This window comes from Perissodus microlepis, chromosome 10 (assembly GCF_051167445.1).
Source record: "Perissodus microlepis isolate ML-2025 ecotype Zambia chromosome 10, ASM5116744v1, whole genome shotgun sequence".
Taxonomy (NCBI): Eukaryota; Metazoa; Chordata; class Actinopteri; order Cichliformes; family Cichlidae; genus Perissodus; species Perissodus microlepis.
This window is the reverse complement of record NC_140470.1, coordinates 11414402-11431634: the sequence shown is the minus strand read 5'-3', so window position 1 is coordinate 11431634 and position 17233 is coordinate 11414402. Positions and strand designations below refer to the sequence as shown.

At 43.4% G+C, this 17233-nt stretch overlaps 2 protein-coding genes across 3 annotated transcripts in view; one reads left to right on the top strand and one right to left on the bottom strand.

Annotated features, from left to right (window-relative positions):
• Positions 1 to 309: 309 nt before the first annotated feature.
• arhgap35b (Rho GTPase activating protein 35b) lies at positions 310 to 11082 on the top strand. Its single transcript, XM_084941959.1, has 7 exons — positions 310 to 1130; positions 2865 to 6771; positions 6931 to 7072; positions 7472 to 7549; positions 7708 to 7839; positions 8054 to 8159; positions 8298 to 11082. The coding sequence occupies exons 2-7, from the start codon at positions 3058 to 3060 to the stop codon at positions 8707 to 8709; spliced, it is 4584 nt and encodes a 1527-aa protein (XP_084798085.1). The 5' UTR covers positions 310 to 1130; positions 2865 to 3057; the 3' UTR covers positions 8710 to 11082.
• Positions 11083 to 13303: 2221 nt separating this feature from the next.
• LOC146378857 (cell adhesion molecule DSCAML1-like) overlaps positions 13304 to 17233 on the bottom strand; it is a 52766-nt gene continuing 48836 nt past the window's right edge. For both annotated transcript variants that reach the window (XM_084941957.1, XM_084941958.1), the window contains exon 33: positions 13304 to 16392. In XM_084941957.1, coding sequence (XP_084798083.1) covers positions 15959 to 16392 — 434 coding nt within the window. In that variant the 3' untranslated portion in view covers positions 13304 to 15958. The remainder of the gene's footprint in view (positions 16393 to 17233) is intronic.

The following is a 17233-nucleotide window of genomic DNA, read 5'->3' as shown; positions in this document are numbered from 1 at the left end:
CTTTGACATCTGAACTCATACAAAATATATATGTTTTGAAAACTAACCATAAGTAATTTACTTTTAGGTCTATATAGTTCAAACTTTTCACTTAAGAGTGGTTTATCCTTACTAAAAAGCACACTGTCAATCTGCATGCTAGCCAACAACAACTTTATGTAGCATTGCTGTATGCTAATTACAAACCTTTATCCTGATATTAAACCACTTTTACACACATAAAGTTCACAGAGAGGATGCAGACGCCCTCTTCATGCAGTGCACTAGTTAACAGTTTAAAGAGCTGCTGTAAGGCGGGTGTTGTCAAAATACTCGGACTGAACGTGGAGAAATCGATTACTTCTCAGTAACGACCTCTCCGCATAGTGTGGCGAGCTAGCAACAGTGAGAGCGCTGACCTGCTGCAGTTGTGTGAGGGCGCCACTGGGAGAATCCCTCTCTCCGCTCCCTCTGTCTCCACAGCTCCGTTTTCCCAAAGAAAAGAAGAGGAGAACTAGGTCCGGGGAGGAGGAGGGCCGCCATTACGGAAAGCTGACAGAAATACCACTTTCACACGCGCAATCTGCTCCTAAATTGATCGGGACATGAGCAGTTTGTGTTGCAGCAGAAGGCATTTCTTAAGCGAAACAGCACCGGCGATTGCATCAAACTCACCGTTGTCTCGTGTGCGCGACCGGCCCAGCGTTATGTGGGCACAACAATGGACAGAATAATTATTGAAAAAGCAACGTGGTGAACCGGGAGGAGAAGACGACTGAGTAGATTTTTTTTTTCTTTTTTAAACACACGTCTCAATCTCGCACTGGTGAAGAAAGCGTTGCGGGGACAGAAATCGGATTGTTCTATTGTTCGGGATATTTATTTCTTGCCTTTCCCGTGTTTGATTTCAGTTAAAACATTAGTGCAAGGAAAAAAAAACAAAACAAAACAGGAGAAATCCAGACATGGGTGAAGGATATTGTATTCAGATGAGCACATCGCACAAATTGTAGAGGTATCGGTTTCATGTGCGAATAGTTCCGACCCACAGTGCATTCTCTGCGGCTGCTTATGCACATCAGGCGGCGGCGAGGGCTGCGGCAAGAGCTGGCCTGACAGATGCAAGAGGAGAAAGGGGGAGAAATGCAATGGTATGTATTCTACGTGCTCGCTCTGCTTTATTGGCTATTTCCTAGCGAAGCTGTCGAGTGCTACACCCCAAGACAGCTGGGTAAATACATTCCCGTGAAAGGTTGTCTGTCTGTCGGTGTGCAGGAGGTAAGGCTATCCCGGCTCTCCGGCGCTGCCATTTCATTATGTAGACAGCAGGCCTGGCGTGGTCACCCCTCTCTGTGCACCCTCAAGCCCGTGTTAACTGTTAATCCTTTTGCAGAACATATAAGGTTACACAATCTTAGCTTTAAAAAAAGTAGGTTGTGTGAAGGGAATTGATTAAAAGGGCGCTTTGGTGTGCTGTTTTGCTGATGGCGTTTTGGTAAAGGCATGCTGGTTGTTTTTTTTTTCTTTATTTGAAAAGAACTTGTCTGCTCGTTTGGATATCAGGCCTTGCTCAGCTGAGCTGTTTGGACTGCCCATGTTTTCTTCCAACCCCACCATGAAGTCATGGTCATATGGCAGGTTAAATATTTCTTCATGACTCATGCTTTTTTTGTTTTGTATTTTTAAATGCAGGATTTTTTCACTCAGGAAATCTTATTACACATTAATTAACCTCTGCATATGGTTTATTTTTTAATTTTTTTAGATCACATTATGTGCTGACTATTGTAGCAGAATTGCATCAGTGCTATAATAATAATAATAATGGAAGCATTAGTCTGTGCCATAAAATTGGCAGTAACATTAAGTGTCTTAAAGGTGTGAGCAAGTCCGTAGCCCTTTGGCAATGATGGTAAGTGTGACTAAGGCTGTTTAATAAGCTCTTCATTCATTTTTTTGGTCAGGGAAGATGCTTTTAAAGATAGCTGCTGTTTCCCTTAGGCTGAAGAGTGTTGACTGAGGCGCTTTCACCATAGTCATTTTAATGCTTGTCACCCCACTCACTGATCAGCTGAGGTCGTCATTTTAACAAAAAGGGGGAAAAAAGTACCACTCCCAACATGTTTCTCCAGGGATTAATGTCATCTTTTGATCCTCTGTAGATGTTTTTAAGGAATTCTGGAGATCAGTACAGCCGGTGCTGAAATGAGTCGATTAAATAAATTTGTCGATCAGATAAAAGATTATTCAAAAATTTAGATGAAGCGCAGTCAAGTGTACTTGTCCATTTTATTCAGTTCATTAATTGAATGTGCAAAAATGAGCCTTCTTCCTTATTTGAGATTGTGTTTGGCCCCCTGCAAGGAGACCACATTGCTGGTATTCCTGTTATTATATGTCTGTTTTCATTACGCTTTGCTGGTGGCAGGATGTATGCCAGTGTGCATATAATATTAATGCAGTGATGTCAGGCAACTTGAAATCAATTAAAAATAATGAGAACCAGTATTGGTTGGTGTTACGGGTTCTTTGTGGCATTTACCATTGAGAGGATTCATCAGTCTTTGTCAAACAAAGGGAATAAGCACAAAATGGATTAATATGTGCCTCCATTATTATGATAGATAGATCTGTTGTTAAGAAGGATAAAAGTAAAAAAAAAATGCCTCATTCAAACTGACAAGTACATTTTTACATCTTAAAGTAGCATAATGATATTTACTTTTATTATTATAGCTGCTTAAGGGGAAGAAGGGCCTGACATTTGCCCAGTCATTCTCTTTCATACTGCTTTGTTTTCCCCCTTTAATTCAAAATGAGTTTTTGGTTGATTGCTTATTTTGTCTGATTTCATTTTTTTGTTTGTTCTCTGTTTCTTTTGACAGGATCTGATTCATGCAACGAGTGAATGAAAGAACCGTCTGCTCATATCACTGCGGCGCTGTCTATTATAATTTAAGCCCCAGCAGACGAAAGAGAAATCTGATCTCCTTTGTAGATCAGCAACTTTATGGACAAACATTCAAGTGAACTCCTTCATACAGTGCCTGTTTAAGGCAGGATGAGTGTCAGCAGGCTATGATGGCCAAAAAGCAAGATGCGCGGTCGCCCATTTACAACCTCATTGTGGTGGGTTTGTCCGGAACAGAGAAAGAGAAGGGGCAATGTGGGGTTGGCAAGTCCTGCTTGTGTAATAGGTTTGTGCGTCCTAGCGCTGATGACTTCTACTTGGATCACACGTCCGTGTTGAGCACCAGCGACTTTGGGGGTCGAGTAGTCAATAATGATCACTTCCTGTTTTGGGGGGAGGTGTCACGGGTTCTCGAGGAGGGGCCCGAGTGCAGGATGCATGTTGTGGAGCAGACCGAATTCATCGATGACCAGACGTTTCAGCCGCACCGTAGCACTGCTATGCAGCCCTATATCAAACGGGCAGCAGCAACCAAGCTGGCCTCAGCAGAGAAGCTCATGTACTTCTGTACGGATCAGCTGGGTCTGGAGCAAGACTTTGAGCAAAAGCAAATGCCAGAGGGTAAGCTGCAAGTCGATGGCTTCCTCCTTTGTGTCGATGTAAGCCGTGGCATGAACCGAAACTTTGACGACCAGCTGAAATTTGTCTCAAACCTGTATGGTCAGCTGAGCAAGACTAAGAAGCCCATTGTGCTGGTCCTCACCAAATGCGACGAAGGAGTAGAGCGCTACATTAAAGATGCACATACCTTTGCTATCACAAAAAAGAGTCTACCGGTAGTTGAGACATCGGCACGCTCAAACATAAATGTGGACCTCGCCTTTCTCACTTTGGTTCAGCTTATCGACAAGAGCAGGGGCAAGCCTAAGATCATCCCATACTTTGAGGCCCTAAAACTCCAGAGTCAGCAGATAGCTTCTGCTAAGGATCGCTATGAATGGCTAATCAACCGTATAGTAAAGAATCATAATGAAACCTGGCTAAACACCAGTCGACGCATGAACAACTCCCCAGAGTACAAAGAATATGTCTTCTTGGAGGGAACGGCTAAATGCAAGAAACTTTTTCAGCAGCATGTCTACCGTCTGAAACAGGAACATATTGAGAGGCGTCGAAAAATATACGTAAGCACTCTTCCTTTAGCACTTAGCTCTTTAGTGCCTGACCTGGATGAGATTGATCAGCTGAGCTGGTCTGGGGTACAGAAAGTCCTTGAGTCCAAGCAACACTTCACCCACTGGTTTGTTGTTCTGGAGGACTCGCCATGGGAGGATACGTCTCACATCGACAACATGGAAGATGAGCGAATCCCTTCTGACCTGTTGGAGACTGCTGAAGCAGAAGAAATTTTTAATGCCCACCTGGAGCATCTGCGCAATGAGTGCAAACGGGCGGAGATGAGGCAGGAGTTTAAGCACAGACTGGCTTCCTCCCCTTTCGTAACACCTGGTAAACCTTGGGAGGAGGCCCGGAGCTTCATCATGAATGAAGAGTTCTACCAGTGGCTTGAGGAGCCAGAATACCTGGATCTCTATAATCGGCACCAGAAGGAGATCATTGACCGTGCTAAAGAAGACTTCCAGGAGCTTCTGCTGGAATACTCTGAGCTTTTTTATGAGCTTGAAGTGGATGCTAAACCCAGCAAGGAGAAGATGGGGGCAATCCAAGAGGTTCTTGGGGAGGAGCAGAGGTTCAAGGCACTACAGAAGCTTCCTGCTGAAAGAGATGCTTTGGTATTAAAACATATCCACTTTGTCTATCATCCCACCAAGGAGACCTGCCCTAGCAGTCCACACTGCGTAGACTCTAAGATCGAGCAGCTGTTAGCATCACGTTTTCCCTCCCATTACCCCTTTTTTGACGTGAAAGCTCATTTTGGGGACACCAAGGCTGACAGAATAAACCTCGTTATACTTGGGAAGGATGGACTAGCCAGAGAATTTGCCAATGAGATTAGAGCTCTCTGCACAAACGATGACTGGTATGTGTTAGACGGGAAGATGTACGAACTGACACTGCGACCTATTGACGGAAATGTACGTCTTCCGGTAAATTCTTTCTACACCCCCACTTTCACTCCTCATGGGTGTTTGTGTTTGTATAATTCAAAAGAATCACTTTCTTATGTGGTGGAAAGCCTCGAGCGACTTAGGGAGTCAACTCTGGGCCGAAGAGATAGCCAGCTAGCACAGCTGCCGACTTCACTGCTTTTAGTCACTAAACGAGGTGTAGGATCATACGTTGATATAGGTGGTGACACTGCCTTAAACTTGATAACACAGGGGCAGCAGTTTGCAAGGAGATTGCAGTGTAGCTTTTTAGACCCCGCCTCCCCTGGTGTGGGCTACGGCCATAACATAAGCGAGACCCAAATAAACCAGGTGCTGAGGGGCCTTCTGGATATTAGGAGGAGCACATCTTTTAGTAGCAGCTCCCCACCTCTCCTCCCTGAGCCTCCAGGTCTCCGAGACTCTCAGCCAGTCCCAGAGGCAGACCTTCGCATTGTCATGTGCTTAATGTGTGGAGACCCCTACGACACCGAGCAGCTCCTGTCGCCTTTCTTAATGCATCAGCACTGCAGGCCCATGTCTAATAGCGGCACCTCCGTGTTGCTGGAGCAGACAGTTGGTGGACATAAGCTGGCTATAGAGCTCTCTCTGCTTTCATACCACGCCTCCTTCACTTTGAGGAAGAGCAGGTTAGTGCACGGCTACATTGCAGTCTACTCGGTCTCCCGAAAGGCCTCCCTGGAGACCCTTTGTGCATTCTTGTGCGAGGTGCAGGACATCATCCCTATTCAGCTGTTGGCAGTCGGAGATAGCCAGGCAGAGCTCACTGACAGCGATTATGCCTGTGAACAGCTGATCCAGGGGGAGGAACTAGCCCATGAGATTGAGGGTCGCTTCAACAGCGTGGTTTGTGGGTCTGGGGGGGTGGTGGGGGGCCTCCACAGGATAGAAATGTTTCATCCGTTTCTGATGGAGGTAGTAGAGAAGCGCAACATCGTGGAGGCCACGCACATGTACGATAATGTCGCTGAAGCGTGTACCAATGAAAATGTCTACTCCCCGCGCTGCAGCTCTCCTAGTCCTGTCACTATGTTCCTGGATTCCGAGGACGACGTAGAGCCGTCGCCACCGTACTATGATGGCACGCTCACATCTCACAGTAGCGGCTTCAACATGCCCGACTTAGATTCCAGTGACATCTCCGTCATATCTGATATCAGGGACTTTGAGAACAAACTGAACAACAAAGTACCCCCCCAAGTGAGAGTGAAACCAGGCGTCACTTTCGATTTCCGGAAAATGAGCCGTAACCCATATATCGACACGCTGGGTCATCGGCGGTCCTTACCCTCTGCTGTCACCTGGGTTCCTGGCGGCGACATGGGATACGATCCCTCAGACTACGCCGAACCCATTGACGCTGTTTCAAAACCCCGCCCGAGCAACGAAGAGATCATCTACTCGGTACCACATGACAGCACACAAGGAAAAATCATCACCATCCGCAACTCAAACAGGATGCACTCCAATGGAAACGGCTCAGACAGCGAAGCGGACAGCAGCTCTCTGGAACGAAGGAGGAAGTTCTCTGCAATTGGCGTGAAGCCTCGTCTTTACCGTGACCGCTCTAAGCGGCTGGGCAAGTTCAGTAGCTTTCGCACGAGCTTCATAGGCAGTGATGACGAGATGGGAGCTCTTCCAAAGTCCAAAGAAGATGACTTTGGGACCCTTAAAGGTGAAAGTCTAGTGAATGAGGAGAGCGAAGACCCAAAGAAGAGGAACATTCTGAAGAGCCTGCGGCGGACAGCCAAGGTGTGTTATTATTGAGAAAAGCCATTTGTCATGTTGCATAGCTTTCAAATTAGTGTAATGACTGGACATTTTGTTAGAAGCCATGGAGTGCACCTTGGTGTCAGCGTAATTATTGCTTTGAGATACTAAGAGTTTCGTTCTTTTTCTTTTTTCCTGCAGAAAACTAGACCAAAGCCCCGTCCAGCTATTCCCAAGCCCTTGGAGAGCAACTACTTCGGGGTCCCCCTGGTGAATGTGGTATCCCCAGACAGACCGATCCCTCTCTTCATTGAAAAGTGTGTCCGCTTCATTGAGACAACAGGTAAGTGACTTTTATTCCTCGTTAATTAACAGCTTATTTCGTGCTGTTCCTTTAATTGTGTTTAAAGTTTCATTCAAAGAAATTCTCACTGCACTCATCACTTATCAGGTTTTTAATTTGTACTTTTGGTAAAGGTCTTTTATGGAATTTATTTTAGTGATTAATCATCTTCACATTCCTGCAGAGTTCCTAAACCCGTGCACCTGCTCATGACCATAATGCAATGTGAAATTAATACTAGGGTGCGTTTAATCTTCAGCATCTGTTTAATCTTCGGCGTCTGTGTTGCCTCGTCTGTTTGCAAAGGGGCTGATGAAGTGTTTGTGCTTTGCTTGTTTCCCACTGTGACACCCACCCACGTTTTTCCCCCTTTTCTCTGCTTCGCACGTTCTCCTTCAGGCCTGAACACGGAGGGTTTGTACCGCGTAAGCGGCAACAAGTCGGAGATGGAGAGCATGCAGAGGCAGTTTGAGCAGGGTGAGTTGCTCATCGTACTTGTTTGAACCAGCTGTAATTATGTGACTGCCTAATCAAAACATGAGCAGGGTTACTGGAAGAAAGTGACACAGAACTCATTGCTCATTCCCGATGAATGCTACGACTGACGGGCTTTAACTGTCATTCTCCCTGTGCAGACCACGGATTAGACCTAGTGGAGAAAGACTTCTCCATAAACACTGTGGCTGGAGGCCTCAAAAGCTTCTTCTCTGAACTGCCTGAGCCCCTGGTGCCTTGTGCTCTGCAGGTGGACCTACTGGATGCTTTCAGTAAGCAAACACTGCTGGGCTGGGAGAGTCTTTACTAAAACATAAAAAGATTATTTCTTTAGAAAGGAACAGGGGTGGGAAGGTTTTGGCAGAGCTGCTCCATTTTAGGTGTTTTAGTCTTGACAAACATTTTTCTGACGGCGTAGAGAGACGTTTCAGCTTTAAATCACTGTGTGTGATGAAGTCTTTAAAAAAAAACATCCTGTTTGTGCAGAAATCAGTGACAGAGAACAGAGGCTGTATACCATGAAGGATGTCCTGAGGAGGTTCCCCAAGGAGAATTATGATGTCTTCAAATATGTAACGAACCACTTACACAAGTAAGTCCCCTGTTTACGGTTTAAATCACTTTCATGCGTTCTCATCTCCTATTTTTTTTTTTTTTGTTTGCTTGTTTTTTACCCCTCCTCCGCTATATGAGAAGGAATCAGTCAGTGTACCTTTCTGTGTTTTCTCAGGGTGAGCCAGCTGAACAGGGTGAACTTGATGACCAGTGAGAACTTGTCCATCTGTTTCTGGCCCACCCTCATGAGGCCAGACTTCTCCACCATGGATGCTCTGACTGCCACGCGCACCTACCAGACAATCATTGAGACCTTCATCCACCAGTGTGCATTCTTCTTCTACAACCAGCCCCTCCTCGACTCCCCCACCGGCCTGGGGGGCCTCCCTGCCTCACCCACCACCACCCTCGGCGGGAGCTCTGCCTACTCTTGTTACCGCTCCTCTCCACCTCACACCACCCCTCACTTCAGCCCCTTGCAGCAGTCCCCACCCACCACCCCCCAGTCTCCCCTGCAGTCTCTGCTCCCTCCCCTCCACCAGCACCCCCACGCCCACCATTCCCCCGCTGAACAGGAGACACTGTGAGAGACAATGAAACCATGTGTGCCCATGATGATGCTGGACCTTATCACCAACACACTAAAAGAAAAAAAAAAAAAAGAGTAAAAAAAAAAAAAAGAAGTAAAAGAAAAAAATGTGCACATGCACATTTCATTTTTGATCATGATGGACAACCCAGGTTATGAGGACTGGAGATGGAAAGTGTCTGAGAAACTTCCCCAACCTGCCAATTATGTTCATGCTTGTGTGCGTCGGAGCGGAGGCTACCATTACCAGTGAAGCTCCTTCCGCCCTCTGATCTCCTGGATGAGTGGATGTCGGGTCAGAGAAGTGGAGGGCAGGGGTCACGGTCACAGCGAGCCACCACTCATCCCATAATACAAAGAAATAGAAACCTCTATGCCAAGCTGGAAGAGAAAGACTCGGGCCCACCGTGTTTTTAGTATGTGTAAAAACTGTTTTTAGTTTCTTTTTCTCTTGAAAGTACTGCCACTGGATTTATAGTCTGGTCCTCTGTGGGTCCTTTGGGCAGCAGTTTGCTCCATATAGCAGAGTTTCCTCTGTGTCTGCCTTTTGGGTTTCTGTCATCGGCTCTACTTGAGGGGTCAGCATGGGGATGGGAGGGAAGGGAACGGTTGGGAGTAACACATCCAGGGATGCACTTTAATGATCACTGTTGGGTTTTTTCTCCTCAAAAGAGGTTTTTCTTTTTTTTTTGACATACTGTTTTTTTTCTTACGTGATTTTAATTTCACAGCTCAAACAGCCATACCCATTGCCACGACAGAGCTCTGGCAGATCAAACTTTGTTTACATCAGACCTGTTTTTTGTATCCACAAACTTATCTGAAGCACTTTTTTTTTTTTTTTTTTAATAGTGTAGTGTTTAAATATGAAGAAATGCCACACGGATTCATTGTTCATGTTTGTTTGTGTAGTGGTCAAGTGTGGCATCAGTACAGGCTTGTGAAACAAGATCCTTTTTGTAAAAAAAAAAAAAAAAGAAAAGGAAAAAAAGTGGATCCGGTGTGGGTGGGTGGGGGTTTCCCATTTTAGGTCGGTGGGAAATCCAAATCCGCTCGTGTTCCTCATTCATCCAGCCATGTGAAAAACTCGTTTTGTTTGTCCTCTTTTCTAGCTGTTGGTTGATCAGAGTGGGCGTATTTAGGGATGCTTAGTTCGATTAGGCCGTTGGAATATCAGTGAAGGCTTTGCCTGCCGTCGGTCAAGTGAAGGAGAAAACTTTTGCCATTTTGAATGTGTAACCCAGCCACGCCATACATGCAAATTTTACGCTAGCATCTGTTGTCCACGTAAACCAAACACTTGAAACATGATAGGTTTCCGGACGTGTTGCTGTGGCTGTTTATCAAACCAAGCGCTTTGTATCCATGTACTATTAACTCTGAAGGTTTAGTATTCTCAACGCACTGTCACTGCTAGTCCTGCTATTGAAACACAATGACCAGTGGAAGTGAAGTACCTGCGGATCGAGACGTTCAGGAAGCACCCGTGGCAGTTTACTTGCTCTAGTTGATTAGTTTTGTGCTGCAATATCGTCCTTCATTTTCGCTGAAAACAAGCAGCACTGATAATGAAGGCCTAACAACTTTAATAACGGTTAAGTCCATGAGAGGAAGCACTGTCAATGAAGGTGAGAGATGTGGACCAGAGGACTGCAGCTCTGCTGTAGTTCTCGGTTGCTATGACCACAGAATAGTGGGATCAACTGTATGAATATTTAGGATCAACAATTACTGGTACTTTTTGGGATCATAATGCTGTTGGAAGTCAGTCATTTTACCTGTTCGTCAGGAGTATAAAATGAGGGCTTTCCTCAAACCGTGCAGTGCTCGCAGCTGAACCTGGCACAGAACCGACCAGACAACACGATTCCCTGGAGTATATAAATGTTACGGCATCGCTCGCGATGCCCATCCTCGGCAGATCCTGCTGAGGCAAAAAAAAAGTGAGTGCGTACTACTCTATGATGGTTGTTTATTTGTATGTTTGGGGGGGAGGGGAGGGGGACACCACCTTTTAGTCAATAGTAGAAAACATTTCTAGTGTGTATTTCAATGATTGAAAGTCCATTTTTACAATTTTGTGAATGGTTCGAGGCCACCTGAGTTTAGTGCATGATTTAAAAAAATAAACAAAACACACATACACACACATGCACACACCAGGGGAGAAGGACGAAAGCCTCCCTCCCTGTTTTAAAACGTGAAATTAGAAGAAAACCAATACTGAAGTGAAAATAGCTGCAACGTGAAAGTTGATGTACTGTGCACCAGAAGCAAACCATGGAATTTGTCTGACTGAGAATAGTGTTTGAAGATGAAGGCCTTATGTGAACTGTATAATAGTTAATAAATTAAATCTTGTAAAATTGTCCCCAGTTTTCGCTGCTGCCTCTGTCTCCCATTGATCCTTTTCTCCGTTCAGGTTTGACATGAGATTGGAGCTCCGCTGGTAAAAGCGCATTCTTTTGATTATACTTTGCGAAGCCACACAATAGCAGCCAGATGAAGGTTGTCACAACAGTAGAGATCAAAGAATTAAAAAATATCAATCATCCCATTTTGTAAGTTAAAAAAGTCACTGTTGTAGGAAAATGGAGCGGAGGGCTAATGACAGTTTTTGAAAAGCTATTCTGCACTGTGCTCCCACCCGACAACATATAAGGCTGTTATTTTCCACTTTTTAGCTGTGGAGTAAATAAGTGTGCTTTTTCTATTACTACTATTTTCTTGATTGACAGCTTAATAAACAAGCACAGCAACGCATGAATAGTCTACATGGCTGCTGGCACATATTGCCAAGGACAATGATTGAAGATTGTGTTGTATGAAACTTTTAATATAATAATCATAATCATCATGATAAGGTTATTCTCCACAGCATGCATGCAGAAATACCTTTACAGTAGTAGTAGGAGCTATTAGTGAAGCACACATGGTGCTTGTGACTCTGAAAAGCATCAATTATTCACAGTGTATCCGTCATGAGTGACTGCACGCTTTTGGGCGAGTACTGTCGTCACAGTATCTGTTAACCTCTGTGGGGAAGGGTCAAACATTATAGCGTTATGTCGCCCTCTTGTGGCCGTAGATCTGACACAGTGGGTAGGTGTTTCATTACATCTCGTCCATGTTGTACAGTTTTCTGGCGAATCTTTACAAGCGTGTGTCTCTGTGTGTCTGTCCTTATGTACTGCTACTTTTAGTGCTATTTCTATTGGATTTACTTATTACGGTGGGCTTGTGAAAACACGATCACTTCTGTGGCTTAAGAACTTCTTGAAGTGTTAGAAAATAAACCACATGATGTCATAATAATATTATTACCTATCATGGCTCCACTATTCAAATAAAACTAAGGAATCCTGAGCTGAAAGAAGGTGTAGAGTTCAGTATTTTGGACAAGTCAATTCTTTTTCAGTCTTTCTCTTTCCAGTATGCAGATCTAATGGAAATACAAGCAGATGGTCATTAGCGCATATATCTAATCAGCCAATCACATGATTGAGAATGGATTCTTGATGGATTTGAGCATATATATAAATGCATAAAGAAAGGCCTGCTGAAATTCAGAATGAACATCAGAATGGGGATCTGTAGTTTACAGAGAATGGTCTGATATCAGAGATCAGAGGAGAATAGCCAGACTGCTTTGAGCTGACAGGAAGGCAACAGTAACTCTTTGCAACCACGTTATGCAGAAGAGCATCTCTGAACACACAACACATCAAAGCTTTAAGCAGATGTGCTACGGCAGCAGAAGGCCGCACAGGTGCCACCTCTGTCTAAGAACAGGAAATGGAGGCTTCAGTTTGCACGGGCTGAAAACTGGACGATGTAAAACGTTGTCTGGTTTGATAGGTCTTGATTTGTACTGCAGCATTTGGTAGGGTCAGAATTTAGTGTAAACAATATGAAAGCATAAAACATCATGTTTTACTAACATCTACTTATTTCTGTTCTTGGATTTCACTAGAGAGGCTTTGCACAGTTCAAAATAATCCTTGTTTGTCATATTCTGAGTCTAGGTCCATTCCCTCAGTTCATTGTCTGCCTAAATCTGTGTTAGCTCCTTTCCCCTCTTTTAGGCCAGCTGTCTAAGAAGGGTTTGATCAGGATGGGCTCTTGTGCTTAGCGCCACAACCGTGTACCTGAGATGAACTTATCGAGGATATTAGGCATCATGAGGAGCCAAGTGTAGAAAAATCTGTTTTGTAGAGAATCTTTCAAACATTTTTTTGATTTCCAAGAGTTTTTGGCTTATGGAAATCCATGGAAGATGACCTTTAGAGAGCATCCACCATAATAACAGCATACATATGACAAAACAGAAGGTCAACCATCAAATGTAGCCTCTTAAAATGTTGTATGATGTCAGTCTGCCACAGATTACCACAATTATGTAACTTTTCAAGACTTTTTCATTCACGTGGCAGCTCATTTACTATATATATATATATATATATATATATATACATATATATATATGTATGTTCATGAACACTGGTTTGGCTGTAAACTTCATGCGTGTGTAGGTCCAGACATTTTCACAAGACATACAAACAGACCTCTAGATAATGACAGAAGCCGTGACATATGAAAGATAGCTTTATTGCACAAGGTGTTAAATGATCTTTTTAGTTTTTGCTTTCTTTTCATAGAAAATGTACCTTTGAACACAAGCAATTGCTGTAACAAGCAACTCAAACAAATGTTTGGGATACCCTCAACATTTTTTTTTTTTAAGTTTGGATTTTCATACACTTTTTCCCTTCAATTTTTCCCTTTTAGCAAGCATGCAATGACTTAATTTGAGGATGAACAAAATATAAAATAATGCTAATTTAAAAAAAAGGAAAAAGGACAAATGACAACATCAAAAGACCCTAACCCACTTTAAAAAAAGAATAAAAATTCAACAAATTAGTATCAAAAAACGTAAAGGGAAAGAAAAAATGTTGGTTTTTTTGCCCATTTCAGAAGTAAAATACTTTTTTCTTAATACTATTTCAATTTTGAAACTGGGGCATTCAACCCTGATGTGTCCCCTGATTTATTCTGACGAAAAAATAGCTCTTCATACAAAACTGTGTATATGTACAAGACTTAATCTATAAACAACACTGACAAAGGTAGAGATGATGGATCTTGTATGAATAGGGTGTTGAATTATTTTTACTTAAATTTATCTGAATGGGGTTTAAATGACAGGAGCCTGAACGATTCAGGTTTACAGACAGACTCCTGTCCAGTATATACACAATACAATAGTAGTTTGTGTGACCAAAAGAGCTACGAGTCCCTGATTTTCACTTGGCTGAACTAGTTTTAGCCACAGGCCACATAGCTTTGTACCGTTTGGCCTCTGGTACCAAAAAATTTAGACCAAACAAGTTGAACGGAAAATCAAAATGTGAAAATCAACCGAAGAACAGATTCCCCTCCCCCTAAACAAACAAACAAGCAAACAAAGCAAATGGATAAATAAATATAAAACCACAAAACCACTGCTTTGTAAATGCTTAAAACAACCGATCCAATAGTTTCTTGTGTGAATGCACGTTAGCGCAAAAAATGGAGGGGCATCGAGATGAAGAAAGTGTGGCGTTTACAGTACTTAAAACTGGACAACAACAATGATATCGATCATATAATTTTCAAAACTGAACTCCCTGACATATAACATCTCTCGACATTAAATTATCTTACTTCATTCACATCATGACTGGGACTCCTTCAGCTAGCTGTCTTTTTAATCTACGAAGAGCAAAGCCTAGCTGTGTGGCACGGCTGACGGAGAAGTTGGCAGGATGCTCTATCCGTGACTGTCAATCTCTGCCGCCCGTGCCACAAATAGAAGCCTTAATACTCTATAATAACTAAAAGTCTGTGACCACTTTGCAGCAAACCTTCTCCCAGCATAAAACTTACTCGGGGATCCTCTGAGACACTGATTTGGTTTCTGAATGTTATTGTATTTACCAGCCACTCAGGCTACTGACACGCTTAATAAAAAGTCAAGGAGCCTATATCCTCATGGGTAGACTTATATTATTACAGAAATCCTGGAAGGCCTTGTGTCATGATTGTTTTCACCAAACAACCAAGGAGGCATTGCAATCCAAGGATGTCGTGTTCTGCTGCACTGTCTCGCTTCTCCCATGACACCGTGCGGATAGGAAAGCATCCCTCTCTGTCCAAACGTAAGCAAAACACCCTTCTTCTAGTCACCCTACATACAGTAACATACAAAACATCCTGTATATATACTAAACATTTTCTCTCTTTAGTCGAACCTTCATTTTTTTTAATTTCTCTTTTTAAAATTTCATGATTGAGCGATTGTCTCGTTCTTAAAATTTGACATTAACATTAAATTGCTGTATATAATACTACACTATCGTAGTATGTAAAATTTATACTTTGTCATAATTTCACTTAAATGTCAATAATATACCTACATAGAAATATATATGTAAATTCTTTATAATACCAAATATTCTGTATTTGTAATGTGAGAAATTATAGCTGGTTCATTTGGGTTGTCATGATTTGTTTAAGTTAGACAATGTTCAGCTGCAGAGTGATGTGTGGAGGATGCTAATGTGACTAAAATCTTCTTGGAAGGGAACCTGAATCATTACTTTTGGGAATCAACATTATAGAATCTGCCAATAGCATTATGGGGCTTTAAGAGACACAAAGAGGGTGAAAGATACAGTAAGAAGAGGGAACTTAATCGGAAGGCTTGCAAATTGACAATAATACTCAAACTATGGAGGACAGTGTGTGTGTGTGTGTGTGTGTGTGTGTGTGTGTGTTTGTGTGTGTATGAGACAGGATGGCCACACAGCTTCATACTGGCTATGGTAGTCTTCATATTCATAAACACAGAGGTTTTAGCTCCTCGGTTACAGTCAGTATTTCAAAATGACCACAGAATCGCTTCCTGGTTTTTCGCTGTGCAGCTCCTGCGGGAGCTGAGTGGAGCTGAGCACCAGCCGGCTGGAACTGTTAGTTGGAGTTAGTAGTTCTTTTATAAGAGTCCCACATGAACATGAAAAGTAGGGTTAGCTGGGTCTCTGTCTGGGAGAACATCTTTCCCAAGGTAAATCAGACAGGATGCTGGGCAGTTCACCATTAATTGGGTTTGAAGAAAAAATGGTTGCATGCCCATTCAGACCCAGATCGCAGAGCGCCAGAGTGGGGCTGGCTGAGGAGTGGGACAGCAGTCTGTGCAGAAGAATGGACTACACCAGCGTGTATGACTTGGAGTAGGCCCCCACACTCTGTTTCTGCAACCTCCCCAGTGCAGAGGAGCTGCTCTCTAGGAGCGAGTCTCTGGAGCCCCCCACCTTGTTACTGTTGGTGGGGTTGCTGCTCGTGCTGGAAGTGGAAGCTGTTGCTGCATTATTGGAGCTGGGCATGGTGAGAGTCCTTTGAGGCAAGGTGGCAGTGCCAGAGCTCGCACCCAAGCTGCCCAGCCCAGAGTGGCCCAGTGTCTGGGCCTGCTGCTTCGCAGGGTCTAGAGTCTTGTGACGGCCCTGGGTGTGATACGCCCGCTGCGTCAAGCTGCGGATCGACGCTTCTCGCGGCGGCACTGCTGGGCATGGGTCATGCAGCTCCCCTTGCTTGCGGAAAAATGGGTCTGTCTTCATGTAAAGGGGTAGGTTACAGAATTCACCTAAAAAGGCCACAGAAGAGTCAGGACAAAACCATACAATTTATTCATATGAGTAATAACCACTTCCTATAACAGACACAAGTTGGATATTTTGCTTGTGTATCTTAAGTCTGTTACGTGCATGCAATTATTAGTGCTATTAAATATTTTCTGATTCATCCTTGAATCATCCAGAGTAGCAATAATTCATTGGCTTGCACTTTTATCTTCATTGTGTAATAAAAACCTTTCTTTGTTTATACAAATGCCAACTTTACACAGAGACCTTTTTATTCCCATTACAATATTTCCAGTTTGAATATTCTGACCTGATCACACCTCTTTGCCCTTCATTGTGTATAATGAAAGGCGAATGGCAAAAGTACAGAACAGAGCAGGCATCAGTGATATGAAAGTCAGATACAGTGGCTTGCAAAAGTATTTGGCCCCCACAACTTTCCCACATTTTGCCACATTACAGCCACAAACATGAATCAATTTTATTGGAACTCCACGTGAAAGACCAACACAAAGTGGTGTACACGTGAGAAGAGGAAGGAAAATCATACATGATTCCAAACATTTTTTACAAATAAATAACTGCGTAATTATTCAGCCCCCTTTGGTCTGAGTGCAGTCAGTTGCCCATAGACATTGCCTGATGAGTGCTAATGACTAAATAGAGTGCACCTGTGTGTAATCTAATGTCAGTACAAATACAGCTGCTCTGTGACGGCCTCAGAGGTTGTCTAAGAGAATATTGGGAGCAACAACACCATGAAGTCCAAAGAACACAGCAGACAGGTCAGGGATGAAGTTATTGAGAAATTTAAAGCAGGCTTAGGCTACAAAAAGATTTCCC

Coding starts and splice junctions, on each gene's coding strand:
- arhgap35b (XM_084941959.1), top strand. CDS start 3,058: ATGATGGCCAAAAAGCAAGATGCGCGGTCGCCCATTTACAACCTCATT. Junction 7,550..7,707: donor GCAGAGGCAGTTTGAGCAGG/GTGAGTTGCTCA, acceptor CTCCCTGTGCAG/ACCACGGATTAGACCTAGTG. Junction 8,160..8,297: donor GTAACGAACCACTTACACAA/GTAAGTCCCCTG, acceptor GTGTTTTCTCAG/GGTGAGCCAGCTGAACAGGG.